This window comes from Stylophora pistillata, chromosome 10 (assembly GCF_964205215.1).
Source record: "Stylophora pistillata chromosome 10, jaStyPist1.2, whole genome shotgun sequence".
NCBI classification, from domain to species: Eukaryota; Metazoa; Cnidaria; class Anthozoa; order Scleractinia; family Pocilloporidae; genus Stylophora; species Stylophora pistillata.
In genome coordinates, this window is record NC_142528.1 from 13,979,548 (window position 1) to 13,998,310 (window position 18,763).

Sequence of the window (18,763 nt, forward strand, 5' to 3'; positions counted from 1 at the left end):
ATCCCTCGGAGAATTGATTGTCCTGGTCTGTAAGCGACCTTAAGAAATCAACCAATCACATTTAACAAACCATATTCACTTATCGGGATTCAGTCTACGGAGTCGTGTCGTAATTCGCTTTGCCAACAGATGACGAGAGGAACGTTAAAAAAAAAAAAAAAAAATAGAAAGGGAACATGCAGCCGTCTAAACTCGTGCGGCCAGAGTTCGACGACTGTGAAAGCAAACGTATTGATCGCAATCTGACCGAGAAGAAACGTCGTGGTAGATTCAACGCACTGATCGATGAGCTTGCTGTTTACTTGGCGGACAGATGCCACACGAAAAAGAGCACAGAGAAGAGTTCCATTTTGAAACTCACTGGTGAATATTTTCTCGAGCAGGAAAAATTAGCGGCTGAGAAACTTGCGAAAGGATGGTATAAACGCGTGAATCCTGCCTTCGTTACAGATGATGAATTCAACTTTGTTTACTTGGAGTCGATGAACATTGTAATAATCGCTCTTGACCAGACGGGACAAATTGTTTACGTCTCAGACAATGCGCAAGCTTGTTTAGGACATTTACCGCAAAGTATTCTTAACAGAAACGTGTTTGAATTCATCGGAACGCGAGATGCATTTATTTTTCAGAGAATACTGTCCATGTTCGTGACGACCAAACAGTCGCAACGTCTGCAGCCATTTTGGTGTCAATTTCGACGCGATTCGCACGAGTTTGAAACGATCTACTGCGTTGGTACAATTCTTAAAAATTTACCCCAGAGCAGTGTGGATACTGATGTTTCTGAATACCTTATGCTAATAGCGAAACCATTAACCAGCGTTCCTTCTGAGAAAATATTGGCGAAAGCGGATGGGACTCAAACGAATTTCACGGCGACTTTGACCATGCAAGGTAAATATGGTTACCTGGACAAACATGTCGCCTCGGTTCTGGGATTCTTTCCGTCAGAATTAATTGGGAAATCTCTTTACGAATACTGTCACACGGAAGACCTTGAAAATTTGGTGGATTATCATCGATGGTTACTTTCACACGGAAAAATCACGACTTGTTTTTACCGACATCTCACTAAGGGGCAATCATGGGTCTGGCTTCAGTCACGCTACGATGTGTCTTACAATGAGTGGGATTCCAAACCACTGGCAGTTACGAGTCTAACGTGGGTGGTTTCGCAAAATGAAGTTTGCGAGAAACAGAGAGAAATTTTGGCACGCGATAAACGGAAATTCGCGTCGATTGAATTACGTGTAAACGAGGGTAATGCTCAAGAAAATAATTGTCCGAGTACCTCATTAATACCCCAAAACACTGATGCCCAAAGTTGTTCGAGCGAAATGATGGAAATCGGTGGTAATAATTTGTCAGAAAAATCAACTTTGGAAAAGAGGGCGAGATCTCAAAGAGTTGGATCGCTGGATTCCCAGAGTAATTGCAGTTCGCCAGTGTCTAACGCGAACGATTCAGAAGACAATCAACTGATTGATATGCAAGAAAGCTTCCAGTTTTTAAGTAGTATTAATTTTCCCACTGATTTGACAACTACGCAACACGCCCTCCATAAATTCCTGGAAGAAAAGTACGTACAAGTTATCGAAACGATAAACAAGCAATCGAAAGAGCTTCTTACGATTCAAAAGCAAATAAGTATTCAGGGTGAGTTGCGAGATTTACTGGAACGTCTCGAAAAGGAGAGATCTGCAAAGAAAGTCGAGAACGAATACAGTACGATTAAAGAAATGATGGCAAAATATGAAGAACTGCGGGAAGTTTGTACTGGTTCTAGAACTGAAAAATCTACAGTAGAAAGTTCTGCTATTTTATCCACGAGACTAATGGGGATGGAGGTGGAAAGCTACCCCAGTGAAGCCTTAGGATCTACTGGTAATTCAGAACAAAACCATCAAAGGATCGCCGAAAGACAACAGAATACTAGTTACTATGATCAAGAACGTTGGCTTCAAAGACAAGCTGACCAAGTTCAATTGCAGCAACAGGCCCCTGCAATGCAACAAATGCTCTGCCACGAATCGACACAATGTACACCGCAGGACCAAGTGATATTGCACCGACAACAGCTTCTCACAGAACACTTTCAACAACAAATGAATATACAACAACGTTCACATAATCATCATCAACAACAACAACAACAACAACAACAACAACAACAGGAACAGTTTCAAGAGTACCAGAAACAACAAAAGCAACCACGATTACAACTTTTGCCTCCACAACAATTGTCGCAAGCACCAACACAACAACAAATGCAACAATTACAGCAACAGCAACAAATGTTTCGATGGCAAAGGAATCCAGCGTCCAATTCAAATTGCACAAGTCCTTTGAACACCAACTTTCCACAGGACAGACTCTCATTTGCTAATAGCTCACCGTATTCAATCAACACCCAAGAAAACTCTCCCTTTAGCAGTAACTTTACTCAGTCTCCTTGTAGTAACGAATCTCTGTATGAATATCTATGGTTTTAGAAACAGTTATTTCAAAGCTCGTCTTCGAATTTGCTTCATTTCTATTAGAGGTCTGGATAGTAGCAGATAGGACACTGATTTAAGAAAATGTACGACATTTTTAAAAAACATTTTACGACAGTTCCTCTGTCATCTTTCTTTCTAATTTATACAAAGTTGAATTTAAAGTGTTTGACAAAATGCTCATGGTTTCTATTGTTGTTTTGTCGTATGTTTTCTCATATTAGAGGTCTCTGTGACGGTCTTCATCAATGGTTTCTTATTAATTAAAATTCATTGAAATTGAAATGGACTTCTTTAAGCACCTTGTTGTTTGTTGTTTTCCCAGACACAAATTAATTTCTACCATCACAACGGACTTCTGATATCTCAGAGCTCGGCTTCTCGTTAAAGATATCGAGAATTATGAACAAATGACTAGAAATAAAGAAAAAAATTGTGTCCATCGTCTATTTTTTAACATTTGGACAATTTTACAAAATTTGATCGCAGCGGGGTTACTAAGTTAGTTGAAAGTGGAGGATTTTGAGAAAAGCAAAGCAAAGTAACGCAAAGTAAAGCAAAGCTACGTGCGGATACCTTTCATTATAAGTTAAATGTACCCGAACTAGTGCCACGGAAAAAGAGAAAAACAGAAACACGATTTCTTCAAAAAAACTCTGTGCTTTAGACTGCAGTATGGAAGGGTTCAATTAACCAAAGAGAAGATGATTGTAGTTCTGTCAAGGAAACCAAGGGATTAGCTTTTAAAGACAAGCGTTATTTTTTCAGTTTGCCTGACGCGCGCATTTTTCCAGCATACACTTTTACGCTTGGTCGTACTGACCAAGAGCCCGGGCTTGGAAAACATTACGAATACATCTGTTATATGGTAGGCTATGAAAGAGAATTTAATGGATTTTCGTGCGAGTTACCGCGGAGTTCGTTTCGGCGGAAGGATATTTTATCGCGATCTTTAGAATCAGTTCTTTGCTATTCGAAATGTATTCAAATGATTCTAATTTGTAACATTTTGTTTATTAACCGATCTTGCTGATGTCAAAACAGCTTGTTACGCCACAAAATGTCATGATCGCTGCAAAATGTAATACTGACGCATAATGTAATAATCGCCGCAAAATGTAATACTAACGCAAGATGTTATGAATCACTCAACGCAAAATGTAATAACTTTTCGATGTTATTAGATTTTGCGTCAGCGTTACATTTTGCAGCGTAACACAGCTTGTTTTTAATCTATCGGATATGAAATGCGTCATTTTCGAGAAGTCTCTAACTTCTTAGTCCACCTGATAATAAAAATAACGATTATGTACGATGGGCAAACGCTCAAAAGGAACCGATCAAAAATGCAAACTCGGGGCATTTTCTAAAATCGATTATTTATCATTTGCGCCTGGATCTGAGTTTTCTTAAATGAGTAAACTTAGGTTTAGTCGTTATTTAAAGAGGGATACTGTCGCAATTTTTTCTAGATTTATGCCGTTCTTGGGACCCGATAACCTACCTTAAAAGTAATTAGTTTTTAATTTTCCCAGAAAATTACTGAAATATGGCACATTTCAGCTTTTCTTTTATTGTCCCAAACAATTTTGCCGAACATTATACTAAGCCGTGCATCCCATGACGCAAAACCACGGCCGGCGAAACCGCCGATCTTTAAATCAGCTGTTTAATCAAATCGCATTGTGAAGATACAAGATCCACACGCAAAGTTGCGTGTAGAATGACGAGAGCCAAGTAAATCAAGGAGTCATCAATCACGAAGTCTCGTTAACCCCTTCACCGAACAAAAACCTCCCAAGAGTTTGCCGAGGTTGGAGTTGGAGTTGGGCCTCCCAAAGGAATGGCCATGCAGTCTTGATCCCATGAGGGAAGGGGGGGGGGGAGGGTGGGGATAGGAGAGCACACCTTTATTTATAAAGGCTGATAGTTTCGAAAGAAACTGTTTGGGGCTGCGTCGGTGGGAGTAACGAAATAATATGGATATATCAACAAAGTTGAAATGGTAAATTAGCCACCGTAATGATTACAAAAGCTGACGTTTCGAGCGTTAGCCCTTCGTCGGAGCGAATAGAGGAATTGTGGGTTCTGTGTGCTTTTAAAGGCAGATTTTAAAGGCAGATTTTAAAGGCTATTTACCCAATCATTCTAAGCAACACATGGCAATCTGCGGTCTTTCCTTGCACTTAGGTGGCACGGAAAGCCGTAAAAATCTTGAACAAAAGCTCATCTTTCAAACCGGCAGTCTAAATCCCACAGGGATCAACGAACGCTTTTCATTCCACTAATTTATTCATGTTTTTCTCGTTGCCATGCTCCCACCAATAACGTAGCTCCATTTTCTGCCTTTAAAAGCACACACAACCCACAATTCCTCTATTCGCTCCAACGAAGGGCTAACGCTCGAAACGTCAGCTTTTGTAATCATTACGGTGGCTAATTTACCATTTCAACTTTGTTGATATATCCATATTACACCTTTATTTAGCCTTAAAAGGTATATGCCGTTAATTAGGGTCATAAATAGAGGGAAGAGTCAGATACGTTCACCCAGCTGTTTCGTTAAAACTTGGGGGAGGGTAGGAAATTTTTAAGGAAAAAGCCCTGAAAAAAGAGATTAGGGACAAGTCAGAAACATGGTACAAATTTTTCGAGATGTTACCTCTTAATTGGGCAGTAAAATTGTTCTTGTTTTCCTTTAAACTAGCTTTCTTCTTAGGTGGAAGTTGGTGACCCTTTCACTCCCGTAACCGCATATGCTATTCTCCCTACAGTCTGCCATACAATTCTTATTATGTTGGTTTTGAGAATTTGGTATTGGATCAAAAAATAATCCCCTAATTGATATTTTTCTTTATCCTCACCTCTTGTCCGCTTGATGTTGTATTGATATTGTAAGGAGAAATTGTCTTGGTCACTCATCGGAGTCAAATGGTTAAAAAAGTGTTGGTGATATGTGGCAGTGGGCAATTACTTTCGTTTTTAATCCTACCTGATATTATCTATCAGAGTATGCTAGACTTAAGAATAAAGGCTGAAAGTTTCTAAAGAAACTGTTGTGCTGCGTTGGTGGGGGTAACAAAGTAATTGGTTATATCAACTAAGTAAATTGGCCACCGTAGCGAATAAAAGAGCTGACGTTTCGAGCGTTTACCCTTCGTCAGAGCCAATGGAAGAATTGTGGGTTGTGTATGTGGGTTTATATGCAGAAAGCGGAGCTACGCCATTGCTGGGAACATGGCGACGAGAAAAACACGAATAAATTAGTGGAATGAAAAGCGTTCGTTGATACCTGTGGGATTAAGAGTGCCGATTTGAAAGATTAACTTTTGTTCAAGAGTTTTGCAGCTTTGAAAGCCGTAAAACTCTTAAACAAAAGTTAATCTTTCAAATCGGCACTCTTAATCCCACAGGTATCAACGAACGCTTTTCATTCCACTAATTTGTTCGTGTTTTTGTCGTCGCCATGTTCCCAGCAATGGCGTAACTCCGCTTTCTGCATATAAAACCACATACAATCCACAATACCTCCATTCGCTCTGACGAAGGGCTAACGCTCGAAACGTCAGCTTTTTTATTCGTTACGGTCGTCAATTTACTATTTCAACTTATATGAGAACGATCCTTCGCAGTAAAGCACTATTTGAGCAATAGTGAAAATCAGACCTGAAAAAAATTTCAGGCCTGTACGGGATTCGAACCACTGACCTCTGCGATACTAGTGCAGCGCTCTACCAATTGAGCTAACAAGCCAACTGGGAGCAGGCCATCAAATTAATTCGATATAAACCCGTAGATGATAAATCAAACAACAACAAACATATGAAACATATGTGTGAACTGCGGTTATGAGACGTATATGAGAACGATCCTTCGCAGTAAAGCACTATTTGAGCAATAGTGAAAATCAGACCTGAAAAAAAAAATTTCAGGCCTGTACGGGATTCGAACCACTGACCTCTGCGATACTAGTGCAGCGCTCTACCAAGGTCAGTGGTTCGAATCCCGTACAGGCCTGAAATTTTTTTCAGGTCTGATTTTCACTATTGCTCAAATAGTGCTTTACTGCGAAGGATCGTTCTCATATACGTCTCATAACCGCAGTTCACACATATGTTTCATATGTTTGTTGTTGTTTGATTTATCATCTACGGGTTTATATCGAATTAATTTGATGGCCTGCTCCCAGTTGGCTTGTTAGCTCAATTGGTAGAGCGCTGCACTAGTATCGCAGAGGTCAGTGGTTCGAATCCCGTACAGGCCTGAAATTTTTTTCAGGTCTGATTTTCACTATTGCTCAAATAGTGCTTTACTGCGAAGGATCGTTCTCATATACGTCTCATAACCGCAGTTCACACATATGTTTCATATGTTTGTTGTTGTTTTATTTCAACTTAGTTGATATAACCAATTACTATGCTAGACTTAACTGAGTAAAGTCAAGATTCCAACTTTTAATGTCTAGAATAGGGTTTCAAAAAGACTGGGTTTCGTCTTAGCCGAGGAAATCAGAGAAAAGTTTTTAAGATTCCTCACCAATACTCTCGAGTCCCACACCTCGCAAAGTCGTCGATGGACTATTTGCCCTTCCTCTTTCTCCCCCCTCCCCGCCCCCCTCCACCCCCATTTACGACACACTTTCTTAAATAAAAGAAGAAAGGAAACTATTGACATGGCAGGCGCAGATTATAAAGCGAATTAAAAATTTACTACCTATTAGAAAAACAAGAAAAGAAAATTTAAGAAAAGATAAAATATCAAGAGAAACATCCTTTGAGAAACCTTATACCTAAACCGAAGGTAACGAAATACAATCAAAGACACGGATCTGGTCACCGGCCAAAATTAAACACGAATAGAGTACAGAATTCCAATTCTTATCGACTAATTTTAAATATAACCTAGCTGTGTCAGTGGTAATTTCTTTTGTTGAAATTTTTTGTAACATAAAATAAGTAGTTTCTCATCCTATGGATCAATAAAGACGATTACTATTATAAAAAAATTATTATATTTTACTACAGTTTACCAGAGGACACTAATGTTTGGATAAATAAAGTGTCACACAACTACTACTACTAAAGGGAAGGAAAAAAAATGTTTTTACTTCTAAATAGGGTGCACCCTGTTTCTTAAACCTACTAGACAATACAGAGGGTTAAGAAGCAGAAATAATAAGTTAAAACAACTATGACTGAGTTGTAACAAAATACTTAAAACATTATGATGCGGTTTAACAAACCCATTGTACTCCACCTTGACAAGAATCTATCGTACCACTTTGAAGCAAAACAAAAGCCTAACTAACCTAAATTTACTCGTTACCTTAAATAAGTAGTAAAGTCACTTTGACAATGTTACATCCAAACTAAAACCACAGATGACGACCGCTGTTCAACAAGCCTTTGTAACAAGCTCTTTCCAGCAACGATGATCATGTGGAAACTATTCTTTAGAGCACCACTAAAAGATTAAATTTTTATTACAAGGGCGACCCGATAGTGTTTATATTTTTTTAAGGAAAAAATTAAAGAGCTCTCGCATGACCAGCCCAGTAAAACGTATCTTTCTTGAAGCACTTCAGAGCTACAGCAAAATGGGAAAAAAATTCTAGCCATTAAAGTTCCGTTCACGTGTCAGTGTTATGCGCGGGAAAACGCACGCGACAAAACTGCAACACAGCGGTCAAACGTAAGGCATGCGTAAGGGGATCAACTTAACTGGCCGCGCACCAATTTCCCGCGCAAATTTTCAAAGGAAAATATATATGAAATAACCGCTGTCGCGCAAAATTTCCGAAAAAAAAATTGGAAGTCTCATGAAATTCTGTTAAAGGAAACAACAGTAGAGAAAAGGAAAACTCGACACTTTTCGCTTATTAAGTCACCGGTATCCTGCTAGTTTATCAGTTTGGTTTAGAGCTTAACTAAAAGAGTTACACGGTTTTCAAACAATGCCATTTACTCTCTTGGGTGTTTGTCTATAAGACAATTTGGTTCTGACAGCCTGAAAGTCCGCCACCTAGCCTCTACAACGTTCCGAATTGCGCAAGAGTTTGACCCTTGTCTTCAAATCAGTACGTGATCGGTTTTTCATCTGATTGGTTGGGCAGGTTTTCCTTAAGCCTCTTGTAACCAATCACATGAACAAACCGCTTTAAGCGAGTTTCTAAATCACAATAACTTGCTCAAACACGTTCCGCGACACGTACATTTTCTGTATTAAAAAGTAATCGGCGCCCGCTCATCTTTCAGTATTTAATCCACAATTTCGCTCCAAGGAGAAGGAGTGCGACCATACTGAAAGGTAAAACATGAAAATTAGGTATCAGGAAAAAGGTTTTATTCTGCAGTTTATATTATCTTTTATCAGAGTAGCACTTGTTAAGAAGATGAAGCTGACAAAGCCCTTTATGTCTGGTATAAATTCCTCTCATTATCATTAAGGCTCGTGATAATATTCGTGCCAGCGAAAGAAGCGAGCGTGCGATAGGTTCTGTGAGGGGTCTGGCACTAGAAATTTCGTACCACATGGTTGCCCCAGTCATACGTTTTTGAAATTCCCCGACGTTTCGCTGACAAAAGTCAAATTTCCTTGTCCAACGGATTTAACAATTTCACAAACGGGTCCTGATAATGGCCGCCAATTTCCTGTCACACCCATCCACTCCACCTATACATTTATGCTTTCAGCAAGTCACATATAGTGTACCCAAATTGACAGAAATGATTAAAATTTTCTTGGAAACCAAAAATCAGCTTTTCGTTCAATTTCAGCATTCTATCAATCCAAAACTTTTGATGACCGTAAAACGTACGGAAGAATTTAAAATGTTGGAACTATTGAAGATGGATGAAAAGGAAAAGGCATAATTTCATTCACAAATCAACTTTAACTTGCATTGTAAACACCAATTTAAAAGACTTGGTAAAGAAAATAATTACTACGATTAAAAAAAGAGAATTTTCTCGTAAGCCTTATGTTTCCATGTTATGCCTTTTTCTATGCTTTGCATAAACGTACCTGTATCGCAGTTAGCTCATCGTAAAATCTCTTAGTGACTTCTAAGTTATCCATGGTGGGAATCATAATATTCTAAACAACGACGAAGAGTGTTACAAGGACAAATAATAATCGCAGGAAAGGAAGGACCTTTAAATAATAGACAGAGAAGGAAATAACCATAACAGGTTGCTTGGAAAAAAACGATCAATGACCGCTACCATTTGAATTGCGCAAATACTTTCGCCTCTTCTGAAAGTTACGGGTCACTTCGCCGACATGTCAACTCGCCGACATTACTAGTCAAATTAGTCAACTGGCCTTCATCATTTGCCAACTCACCGACACCAATAAGGATGTCGACGAAGTGACCAAGGATGTCATTGAAGTGACAGGTATCTCGGCAAGTTGCCCAAAGACGACTGTCAGCCAGTTGACCAAAGATGACTGTCGGCCAGTTGACCAAAGGTGTCAGCGAGTTGACGTGTCAGGGTAGTGACCAGTTGTCTTCTGACTGGTGTTGGGATTCAAATTTCAAATGTGCTCCTTATCTCTTACTTGTCCCTCGTAAAGAATTCTGTTCACTGGACAAACCACACAGGCTGTTCCCGCTCCAAACATTTCCTTTATCTACACACAGAGGATAAAACAAACAGACATATGAGTGGCAAATGGAATAAACAATAGGGTTAATGATCGCGGACATAAATATGGTTTGAGCCCGACTCAGAATCATGCTTGCCCGAGCTCTTAGGCGAGGGTTAAGGTGGCTCTGGGAAGGGCCCAAAATATATTCGTGCCCATGAACATAAACTGTATTAGTATAATTACTCAGGTGATTATAGAAATTCTCGCGCTCTTATTGGCCGAGAATGGCTTCATATTCCGCTGTAATCACCTCCGGCGAGGTGATTATAGTTTCAAAATGGCCGCCTCGCGCTTTGTCGATGTGTCTGAAGAGGAAATTAATTTAATGAAAGAAAATGCCATTCCGAGGAAAACCAAACACGCCACAAAGTTTGGAATGACACTCTTCAAAGGTAAGGTGTGAAAATTGTGCTAAACGTGACAAAGAAACCACTTAAATTCCCGTGAAAATTTTGCTTATGTCGACATGCATGAATAAATCGAAACAACTACATTAAATTTTCGCAACACTTTATTTACTTAACAGAATGGTTTCAACAACAAACCGAATTTACCACTGACGTTAAGGCAATGGAGGTCAACGAGATGAATAAACGTTTGCCACAATTTTACGTCTCAGTCAGGGGGAAAGACGGGACTTTTTACAAGAAAAATAGTCTTGTCCGTGCGAGCGGCTCTCGCTCAGTTGTTCACTGACGCGTGACAATGACAAATAAAATTTAACATTCCTTTGCTTATTTCTATAATCACCTGTGTAATTATACTAAAACAATTATTCGCCTCAGGCTCGTGACTATACGTGAATAATTGTTAGTTATTATTATTATTATTATCACTCTGGAGGGGATTACGGAAATATGAACTGAAAAAAAAAAAAACCAAAAAAAAAAAATTAAAATAAACAGTCTGGGCAATCGCGTTAGAGTGCTGGCGGGTTAAAAGCCAATAAAGTGATTTAGCACCACGTTTGCGTGAAACGGCAAACGTCAGCTCGCCCCTTTACGTTTCGCGTAAAATAGCGTAAACTTTGCTGCTTTAAATTCATGTCATGGTCAATTTGAAGGCGCCCTTGTATGACTTGCAAGGAACAGTTTTGGTGCCTTTTTTCCGGTAATTAATTTCTTCTCTGTGAGAGGAAAAGTGAAGAAAATCTTACGTACACGGCAAACGCGTAAAAGGTTACTTTCACGTAGAAACAGCAAAGCGCAACCAGTAAAAGTGAAAAAATGGCGGGAAAAACAAGGTCACGTCAGTGGTCGCTCTGGTTTTTCACGTTTCACGTAAACGCGGTGCTAAGTCTCTAATATCTCTACTTTAGCCCGCAAAGCGCGCCACAATTCCTGAAAAAGTGATAAAAAAGCCCTCATTTTTTTAAGGGATAAGAATACACTTCTTTACCCTATTTTCTTGTACAGCTTGAATAACGTCATCCATATTGAATTCCTTTTCTACAACTTTGAATTCTCCCTGTAAGAAAAGAAAGGCAGTGAGAAAAGTTATAAGCAAAATAAGCGCGTAGTTTGTTGTTTTCCTTTAGCGCACAAACGTTTATTCACGACTTTGGAGAAAAAAATTAGTTGATATGACATTTCTTTTAGTTTACTTGAAGTGTATTAGAGTGATTAGTGTATAGGATGATCACAACAAAAGTAGGACTGTGTAATGTGATTAAGTTAAAAGCACTTCCAAATTGCAAAAACTGAGGGTGTAAATAGCCCGCACGCAGGCCGTCCTTGTTAGCGCTTCGTCTCGAGCGTTTTTTCGCTCGCGGGAAAGTATACGAACCCACGAGCAACGCGAACCAGCGAGAGGTCTGGAACAGGATGTTTAGCACAGATTATTGTTTTAGACCCCTAGCATACCTCTCCCCGACTCGTCTAAGTCTCCCCATGGGCGGAGAAAAGCACGTCTTGCTCTGGCCTTCTCGCAAGCTGGAGTGTTACCAGCGTTCAACCTCAAATCAATACCCTGTTTCAGAACAACAGGACGTCACTCGATAACTTTGTCACCACTCATTCAACCTAAAGAAGGGACCACCCACCCCGTACCCACTGGGGGAACATCCGCTCCTTGGACATCGGGCACTTACCCAGCTTTTGGCCAGTTCTAGCAACGATTTCCGCGTAATTCCAGGAAGAATTAAACCATTGAGTGGTGGAGTGATCAGTTCCTGTTCTGAATTCAAAAATGTGAAAACAAATTGGATTTAATTCAACTAAAATAAAAATTGAAAAAGTATTTCTATAGGATGGCTAGAAGCCTGTTCTAACCGTCTCAAAAGTATCACAAGGCTGTGTTCAGCATTTTTCAATCTTGCTATCTGATATTTTAACTGAATGATGTTGAACAAAGTGATCAACATCTAAAATATATCTATGTCTGATCTATCTATAGTGATCCACAAGACACTATAGATACATTTTCTTGCAAATCAGTTGTGAGAATTTAGTCTTAGATCATGATAAAAACTTCTCCCTGATAAGTTTGAGTATTCTCATCTAATATATGGATGTGATAGGGAAAAGTTACATGTTGATCTCTTCTAGGAGTTTATAGGTTAAATCGTGATATTTTAAAATACCTGACAGTCCTTGTTTTATCATTTCATTATTTTATCATCCTATATATTTTTCGCAATTATTTTTGATCACTGCCCTTAGACAGGTTAGTTAAATAATCAGCCATTTTCCACTGACAGAGCCATAATACACGGAGAGAAAATTATTTGCAGTGCAAAACAGTTACATGATACTGCACATAAGCAGACCATTGTCTGTGGGCAGCTATTTGTAATACATGTGGTGAGCTATTTGCTTATCAGAATGCATCAAATGATAATACATCCTAATATGCTTACCTCCATCCTTATTAATCCAAAACATAAATATATTCATGGTTCCAACCTCTGTAATCTATAAGAAAAAAAATATGTGAACCCTTAATTCTTAAAACTAACAGTGGTGCAAGCAGAATCAGAGTCAGCTGATTAATTTTCTTCCTCTACTCAGAATATTCTTTTATTTAAACTTTTCTGACCTGCCGTTCTTCACCATACAACCACAGAACCTGTTGTAGGCCTTGCATTTCTGCATCTCTTTGAGCAAGTATGGTGGGACCGTAATTTCTGTCATGAAAATGAACAAAACATAAATATGCCTATTGTATTTTCTAAAACTTTTCTTCAGGAGTCATCCTTAGAAAGGCAATCTGTTATTTTGCACAGAAGGGCATGAACCCAACTCACCAAGAACCAAATATCATTTGAAGCAAAACAAAGCTAAATGATATTACCCCTGAACCGACCATTATTTATGAAAGTCATTTGCGGGTCACATGGCATGCTCTTGTTCAATGAGAACTCCAACTTGTCAGTAATACCATTAGTTTCCCTGCCATATTTTTTTCCAAGCAAATTCTGTGATACATACCCCCCCATCTTACAGTCTCCAACACCTCCTGGCCAGGCTCTGACAAAAGAAGGATCAGCTAGCAGTGCAACAGGACTGAATGTTCCTGTCTTGAAGTATGGTCCAACAGGAGACAAGATAACATACAGCAGGGCAGAGGATGACTTGTTTACACCAAGGGTGGGCTTAAGATTAAAAGTTAGGATGGAAGAAAGATAAGAAATCTTGCCACTTTACAAACAAGCTACAAGAAAAAGTTTTATTTAGGTGACCAACTAGCACATTCTAATAGGCTGATGACTTATAAAGAAGGCAGTGGTTTCCATCAACAAATACTTGATAAAAAACACCAAAAAAAAAAAAAATACATTTCATGAATGTTGAGTTTACAGCAGCTGGTAACTGCTGGTATGCTCACCATTCTATATGGCTTCACATTTTTTGTAAAGGGTTAAAACCCTTTACAACTTAAAATCAACATGTATATTCTCCATACACCAAATGCAAATATGGCATCCAATTTGAGTTGCCATTGTTCTGGACTGACTAGCTTCTCACACATGTAATAATCCTTTTGTATTTCCACGCGAAAATGAGGCTAGTCAGTCCAGAACAATGGCAATTCAAATTGGACACCATATTTGCATTTTCTGTGTAAAGTTCTCTATACATTTCCTGAGGTACTAACAAGGAGAAATTGTTTGACGATTAAGAGCTTCTTCATTTGGCAATCATTTCCTTTATTCTCGTGACCTTAACCCTAAAATCCAGAAGTCAGAGTGACTAAAATCTATTTTCTCCTTGCAATATCATCCCTGAATCACACATAAATGTCATGAGAATTGAGGAAATAATCACCAATTAAAGAAGCTTTAGATTGTTAAACAAATTCTCCTTGTCAGCACCTTAGGAGATGCACAGAGAACAGTATGGAGAATATGCATACTGATGTCAGGGAGTAAGGGGTTAATGTTTAATCTGGGGTGATATCGTATTGGGGTGATATCTTATTTATAATTTTCAAATACTAGTATGGAACCATCTCACCTGTGTGGCTATAAGAGTTGGTCTAACATACAAGGAACACTTGTTTGAATATGGAACCCATTCTCTTTCGATGCTTATTAGATGTTTTATGCACTTGACAAGTTCTTCACCATCAAAACCCTGCAATGAGAAGCAACCCAACAGTTCTAAAGTAGGCAATTTAGGTTTCACCAGCTGAGTTGATAATAGAAGTAAATTGGCCACCCTAAAGAGTTTCAAAGCTGATGTTTTGAAAGTTAGCCCTGCATCATTTGCTCTGACAAAGGGCTGTTACACTCAAAATGTCAGCTTTGAAACGCTTTATGGTGGCCAACTTACATTTATCAACTCAGTTGATAAAACCTTTATTACCTTGTTATTCCTGCTGATGCAGCACCACTGACAGTTCCTTTAAAAGAAACTTACCCCTCAATTCTAAAGTAGAATAACTTTCACTTCACATTTTCTGATATAATTAAAGCAACTACATTCAAGTTTGTCCATGATGAACATTACAAGCCAAGATTTCACAAATTGAACTTGAGTTCACATATTGAAGTCCCCATCAGTCCTCTCTCCATCATTTATCATCTCAATCCAGGGGAAAGGGGAGGGGAGGGGAGGGGAGGGGAGGGGGGGTTTCAAACTATGATTCAAATCACAAAGTAAATGTTTTCAACTCTTATGCCTTAATAAGTCAAGAAATAATCAAGATAATTGGATTTGAATATTTCATATTGAATAGTCATCCAGTCCTTGCAAGAATTTTGAAGTCAGACAAAACTACAGGTCTTATGGGGGGTCTGGACTCCATAGCTTTTTCCCCTGAATTTGCCACAGTTGACTACAATTTGACTACAGTTGACTACAGTTGACTACAATACCAATTTCGTTTATAACAGCTCTCTCAATTGGATATTATTACATAACCAAAGTAAAGCGTGCACTCTGATTGGTCAATTTAGCATCCCCCATTTGCCCATGGGTGTACGCTGCTGACGTGAGCAAATGCAAAGACTATTTTTCCGCGCGCGATTGTTTTTTTCTGGTCACGTAAGATTTGTTAAATAAAAGGGAACTCTTTAGCTACAATGTATCAATGTTACATTATAAAACAAATGGTAAACACCACTGCGTACACTAGTGAGTTATGGATGCACTTGGGAGGTTTGCTAAGCACTCAAGAAGCTAGAGTCGCTCTCGGCTATCGCCTCAAGCGACTCTTACGCTTCTTTCGTGCTTAGCAACCTCCCGTGTGCATCCATAACTCAATAGTGTACGCTGTAGTGTTTACCATAATTGTCCACCAGACCAAACGATGATTGAAATAGATTATTGCAAGCCGTAGCTCACTGAAAAGAACTGAAATATAACTTAGCTGACAACAGATATAAGTGACTTACAGGTAGACAAGCTCTGTCAGCTGATCTGTTCATTCTTCTCATGTTCTCCATGGGTCTAAATAATCTAATCTTGTTATCATCTCCCCTGTATGCCTTCATGCCTTCAAAAATCTATCCAAACAATTATGACACAATTATTTCACTGGTAGACTATTTATTGAGAGTTAAGCATTTGGGATAGTTTTAAGATTGTGATCAACAGAGTTTGGTCCATTTAGCTTGTTTCAGCTTTACTATTAATACCCATTAATTGACAGCAGTTTAAAATGTGGGACTATGCTGAAGTTTATTTTGAACTTCAAAGTCAGTATGTTCGAGTGCTTATCAGATGAAAGTCTAAAAATCCAAACAGAGTCATCACAATGCCCATTAAGACCAAAGGTTAGAACTGTAAGGAGTTGAGGGAAATTTGAAGTATAAACATGTAACTGAGCAACATCATGTGCTGGAATATGCATGAGTGTGTTCAATTTGCAATTGGTTTTAAATTGCTTAGGGGATATCCCTTGAGTTCAGTCAAAACCAGTCACAGAGAATTAAACCAAAACCAAAATCAAAAGATCACGATTAATTGAAAATGGTTCGAAAGAATAAAACCAAATGAACAGATCACAATTATTTGAAAATGGTTTCCAGTTTAGATCTTATTTAATTCATTTAATTCATGTTGTATTTTAGATAGTTTAATTAGGTGTTCCCACTGCTAGATGAAATAGACATGTTAATGAAGTCATTGTAATTATTATTATGAAGGATAATTGTGAATCCAATTCAGGATTCCAGATGGATAGTAAGATAATTGTGTTTCCCTACCTCCATTGCATAGTGAAAGACAGAGCAGGATGGCGGTAATGACAAGTTTTGGTATGGTTTAATTTTTGGATCAGCCCAGCCATTCTCTGCTGTCCATTCAATACTGAGCATGTGATCTGTAAACTCTGCACCAAAGACTAATGTATTATAGTCTAATTTTGATTTTGGAGACTTGGTTGGTTCAACTACAAGTCTATCGTACTTGAAAAACAAAAGAAATTAAGTTATAAATTGAAAGAATGGAAACATATTGTATTTGCTTTGATAAATGCACTTTGTCAACATTTTGGCTTACTGGAAGGAGGGTGCCTTATCAAGGAAGGGAGGGTGGGGGTATTGTCCTATTCTGACCCTGCTATAGTTCAAGCATAAAAAGTTATAAATAAAATGGCTGTCGAAAAAAAGGTTTTCTTTAGATATCGACTATTTAAGAAAGTGAAAAAGAGAGGAAGGGTGTTTATTCGAGAGGGACACTTGTTTTATGTTATGGCCTTGGGGGTAAACACTTATTTGGGATAGGGTACTTATGAGAGTGTGGGTGGTTACTCCAGGAAATGCTGTACATCATGAATGCTCTCATAAACCACAAAGGCACTTATTATCTTGGTAAGGCCTGCAGAAAATGCCGTATTTTAAAGCAGATAGCTTGTGAAGAAATTGTTGTGCTATACTAATGGACCACTGAGAGGAGATCTTTCAACTGACTCGAAAAATCTATCGAATGTCTCCTTTCAACTTTATTTTCCAACTTTCTGATTTGCACTAATTGCATGCGACATATTACGTACATAGGTGATAACTATGTCAGACAAAAGAAATATATTATTAAATAACATGATCTTAATTAAATGGTTAAGACTTGTTTATGAACACTAACAGGTCACCTTGTTGCACGGTATGTTACGTACCTTAATATCAGAATTTGTGGACAAGCCTCGAATCTATAAACAAAAAAGATCGGAAAATTGAGCCAAAACCTGCGGTAACTAGGAGATATTATACCAGAAAATGTTTGGCTTGTTTTGTGTACCTAACAGAACTAATGGTATCTTTTAGTCCCATAATCAACTGTCTCGGACACAGAGATGATTAGCTCTGAGTAATTATCTTTAGCCGCTAGATATAATTATAAAAACATTAATATTGATTTGACGGTAGCAATATTTTGTAAGAATACACATTTGGGAAGATTTTATCACTTTGAAATTATTTGTATGAAGGAAGATTTATATTCATATAAAGAGCTGTCTGTCACCCTTTTGCTAAGAAATAAAACCAAGCTCCCCATAAAATAAATGGTTCCTTAATTAAGAGCTTAATAGAAAGTCATGTCACAAACGACAAATTATTTTACGTCTGAAAACTACCTAAGAAAAACTCCAAACCACTCATATGAGATTCTTACCAAAATATGTGATCTTTGACCTAGAACTGCTTTGCCTGGAGAGGATTGAAGGCGAAAATTATGCAAACAGAACTTCGCAAAACGTGACGCCATGTTGGTTTTATGCAAACTAAGTTTCCGTGAGCACCTGGGCCGAATTTGCTATATATAAGCCACAACCTCACAGGTTGTTTTAGTGGGCGGGGTAAGGGTGTGGTAAGTCAATTTCAAGTGTAAAAATGTTTGTGTAACCACAGGTCCCCCAAGCTCTCTTTGAGAACCACACAATGAACATAATTTGCATATTTGTAAGGATTTGTATGGGATTTTCTACAAGATCTCCATAGAAATATTTAAAAGTGAAAATATTAAATAAAAATGGCTTACCTTATTCCATACGTGTGTTGTTTGCTCCTGGTGTCGTTATTTTACCGATTTCACTTGATTTAAGCGTTTTTTTTAATCCTGGTTTTCTACCACATAAAGAGACTTATCTGTGGTAGAAAACCAGGATTAAAAAAAAAAAAACACTTAAATCAAGTGAAATCGGTAAAATAACGACACCAGGAGCAAACAACACAC

The 18,763-nt window shown here is 38.3% G+C and overlaps 2 protein-coding genes and 1 long non-coding RNA gene across 4 annotated transcripts in view; 2 read left to right on the forward strand and 1 right to left on the reverse strand.

The window, feature by feature from the left end:
- LOC111322834 (uncharacterized) overlaps positions 1-2,787 on the forward strand; it is a 4,730-nt gene extending 1,943 nt beyond the window's left edge. For both annotated transcript variants that reach the window (XM_088735655.1, XM_022926028.2), the window contains exon 3: positions 1-2,787. This exon is cut by the window's left edge. In XM_088735655.1, coding sequence (XP_088591781.1) covers positions 177-2,495 — 2,319 coding nt within the window. In that variant the 5' untranslated portion in view covers positions 1-176 and the 3' untranslated portion in view covers positions 2,496-2,787.
- Positions 2,788-8,611: 5,824 nt separating this feature from the next.
- On the reverse strand, positions 8,612-18,343 carry LOC111322838 (branched-chain-amino-acid aminotransferase). Its single transcript, XM_022926034.2, has 13 exons — positions 18,203-18,343; positions 17,706-17,738; positions 16,798-16,998; positions 15,985-16,095; positions 14,603-14,722; positions 13,577-13,740; positions 13,185-13,272; positions 13,006-13,060; positions 12,238-12,323; positions 11,547-11,615; positions 10,059-10,130; positions 9,522-9,593; positions 8,612-8,797 (listed from the first exon to the last, which is right to left on the reverse strand). Exons 1-13 carry the CDS (start codon positions 18,293-18,295, stop codon positions 8,756-8,758), a joined length of 1,206 nt encoding a protein of 401 aa, XP_022781769.2. The 5' UTR covers positions 18,296-18,343; the 3' UTR covers positions 8,612-8,755.
- On the forward strand, positions 10,324-10,885 carry LOC148721909 (uncharacterized). Its single transcript, XR_015992573.1, has 2 exons — positions 10,324-10,540; positions 10,675-10,885. It is a non-coding gene; the product is annotated as an uncharacterized LOC148721909 (long non-coding RNA).
- Positions 18,344-18,763: the final 420 nt, after the last annotated feature.

What these genes read in the sequence shown, in the direction of transcription:
- LOC111322838 (XM_022926034.2), bottom strand. Translation starts at nt 18,295, where the DNA reads ATGGCGTCACGTTTTGCGAAGTTCTGTTTGCATAATTTTCGCCTTCAA. An exon ending in GGAGACTGTAAGATGGGGGG is followed by an intron (nt 13,273 to 13,576) that starts GTATGTATCACA and finishes TTTTCATGACAG; the next exon opens with AAATTACGGTCCCACCATAC. An exon ending in GAATTCTTTACGAGGGACAA is followed by an intron (nt 9,594 to 10,058) that starts GTAAGAGATAAG and finishes GTCGTTGTTTAG; the next exon opens with AATATTATGATTCCCACCAT.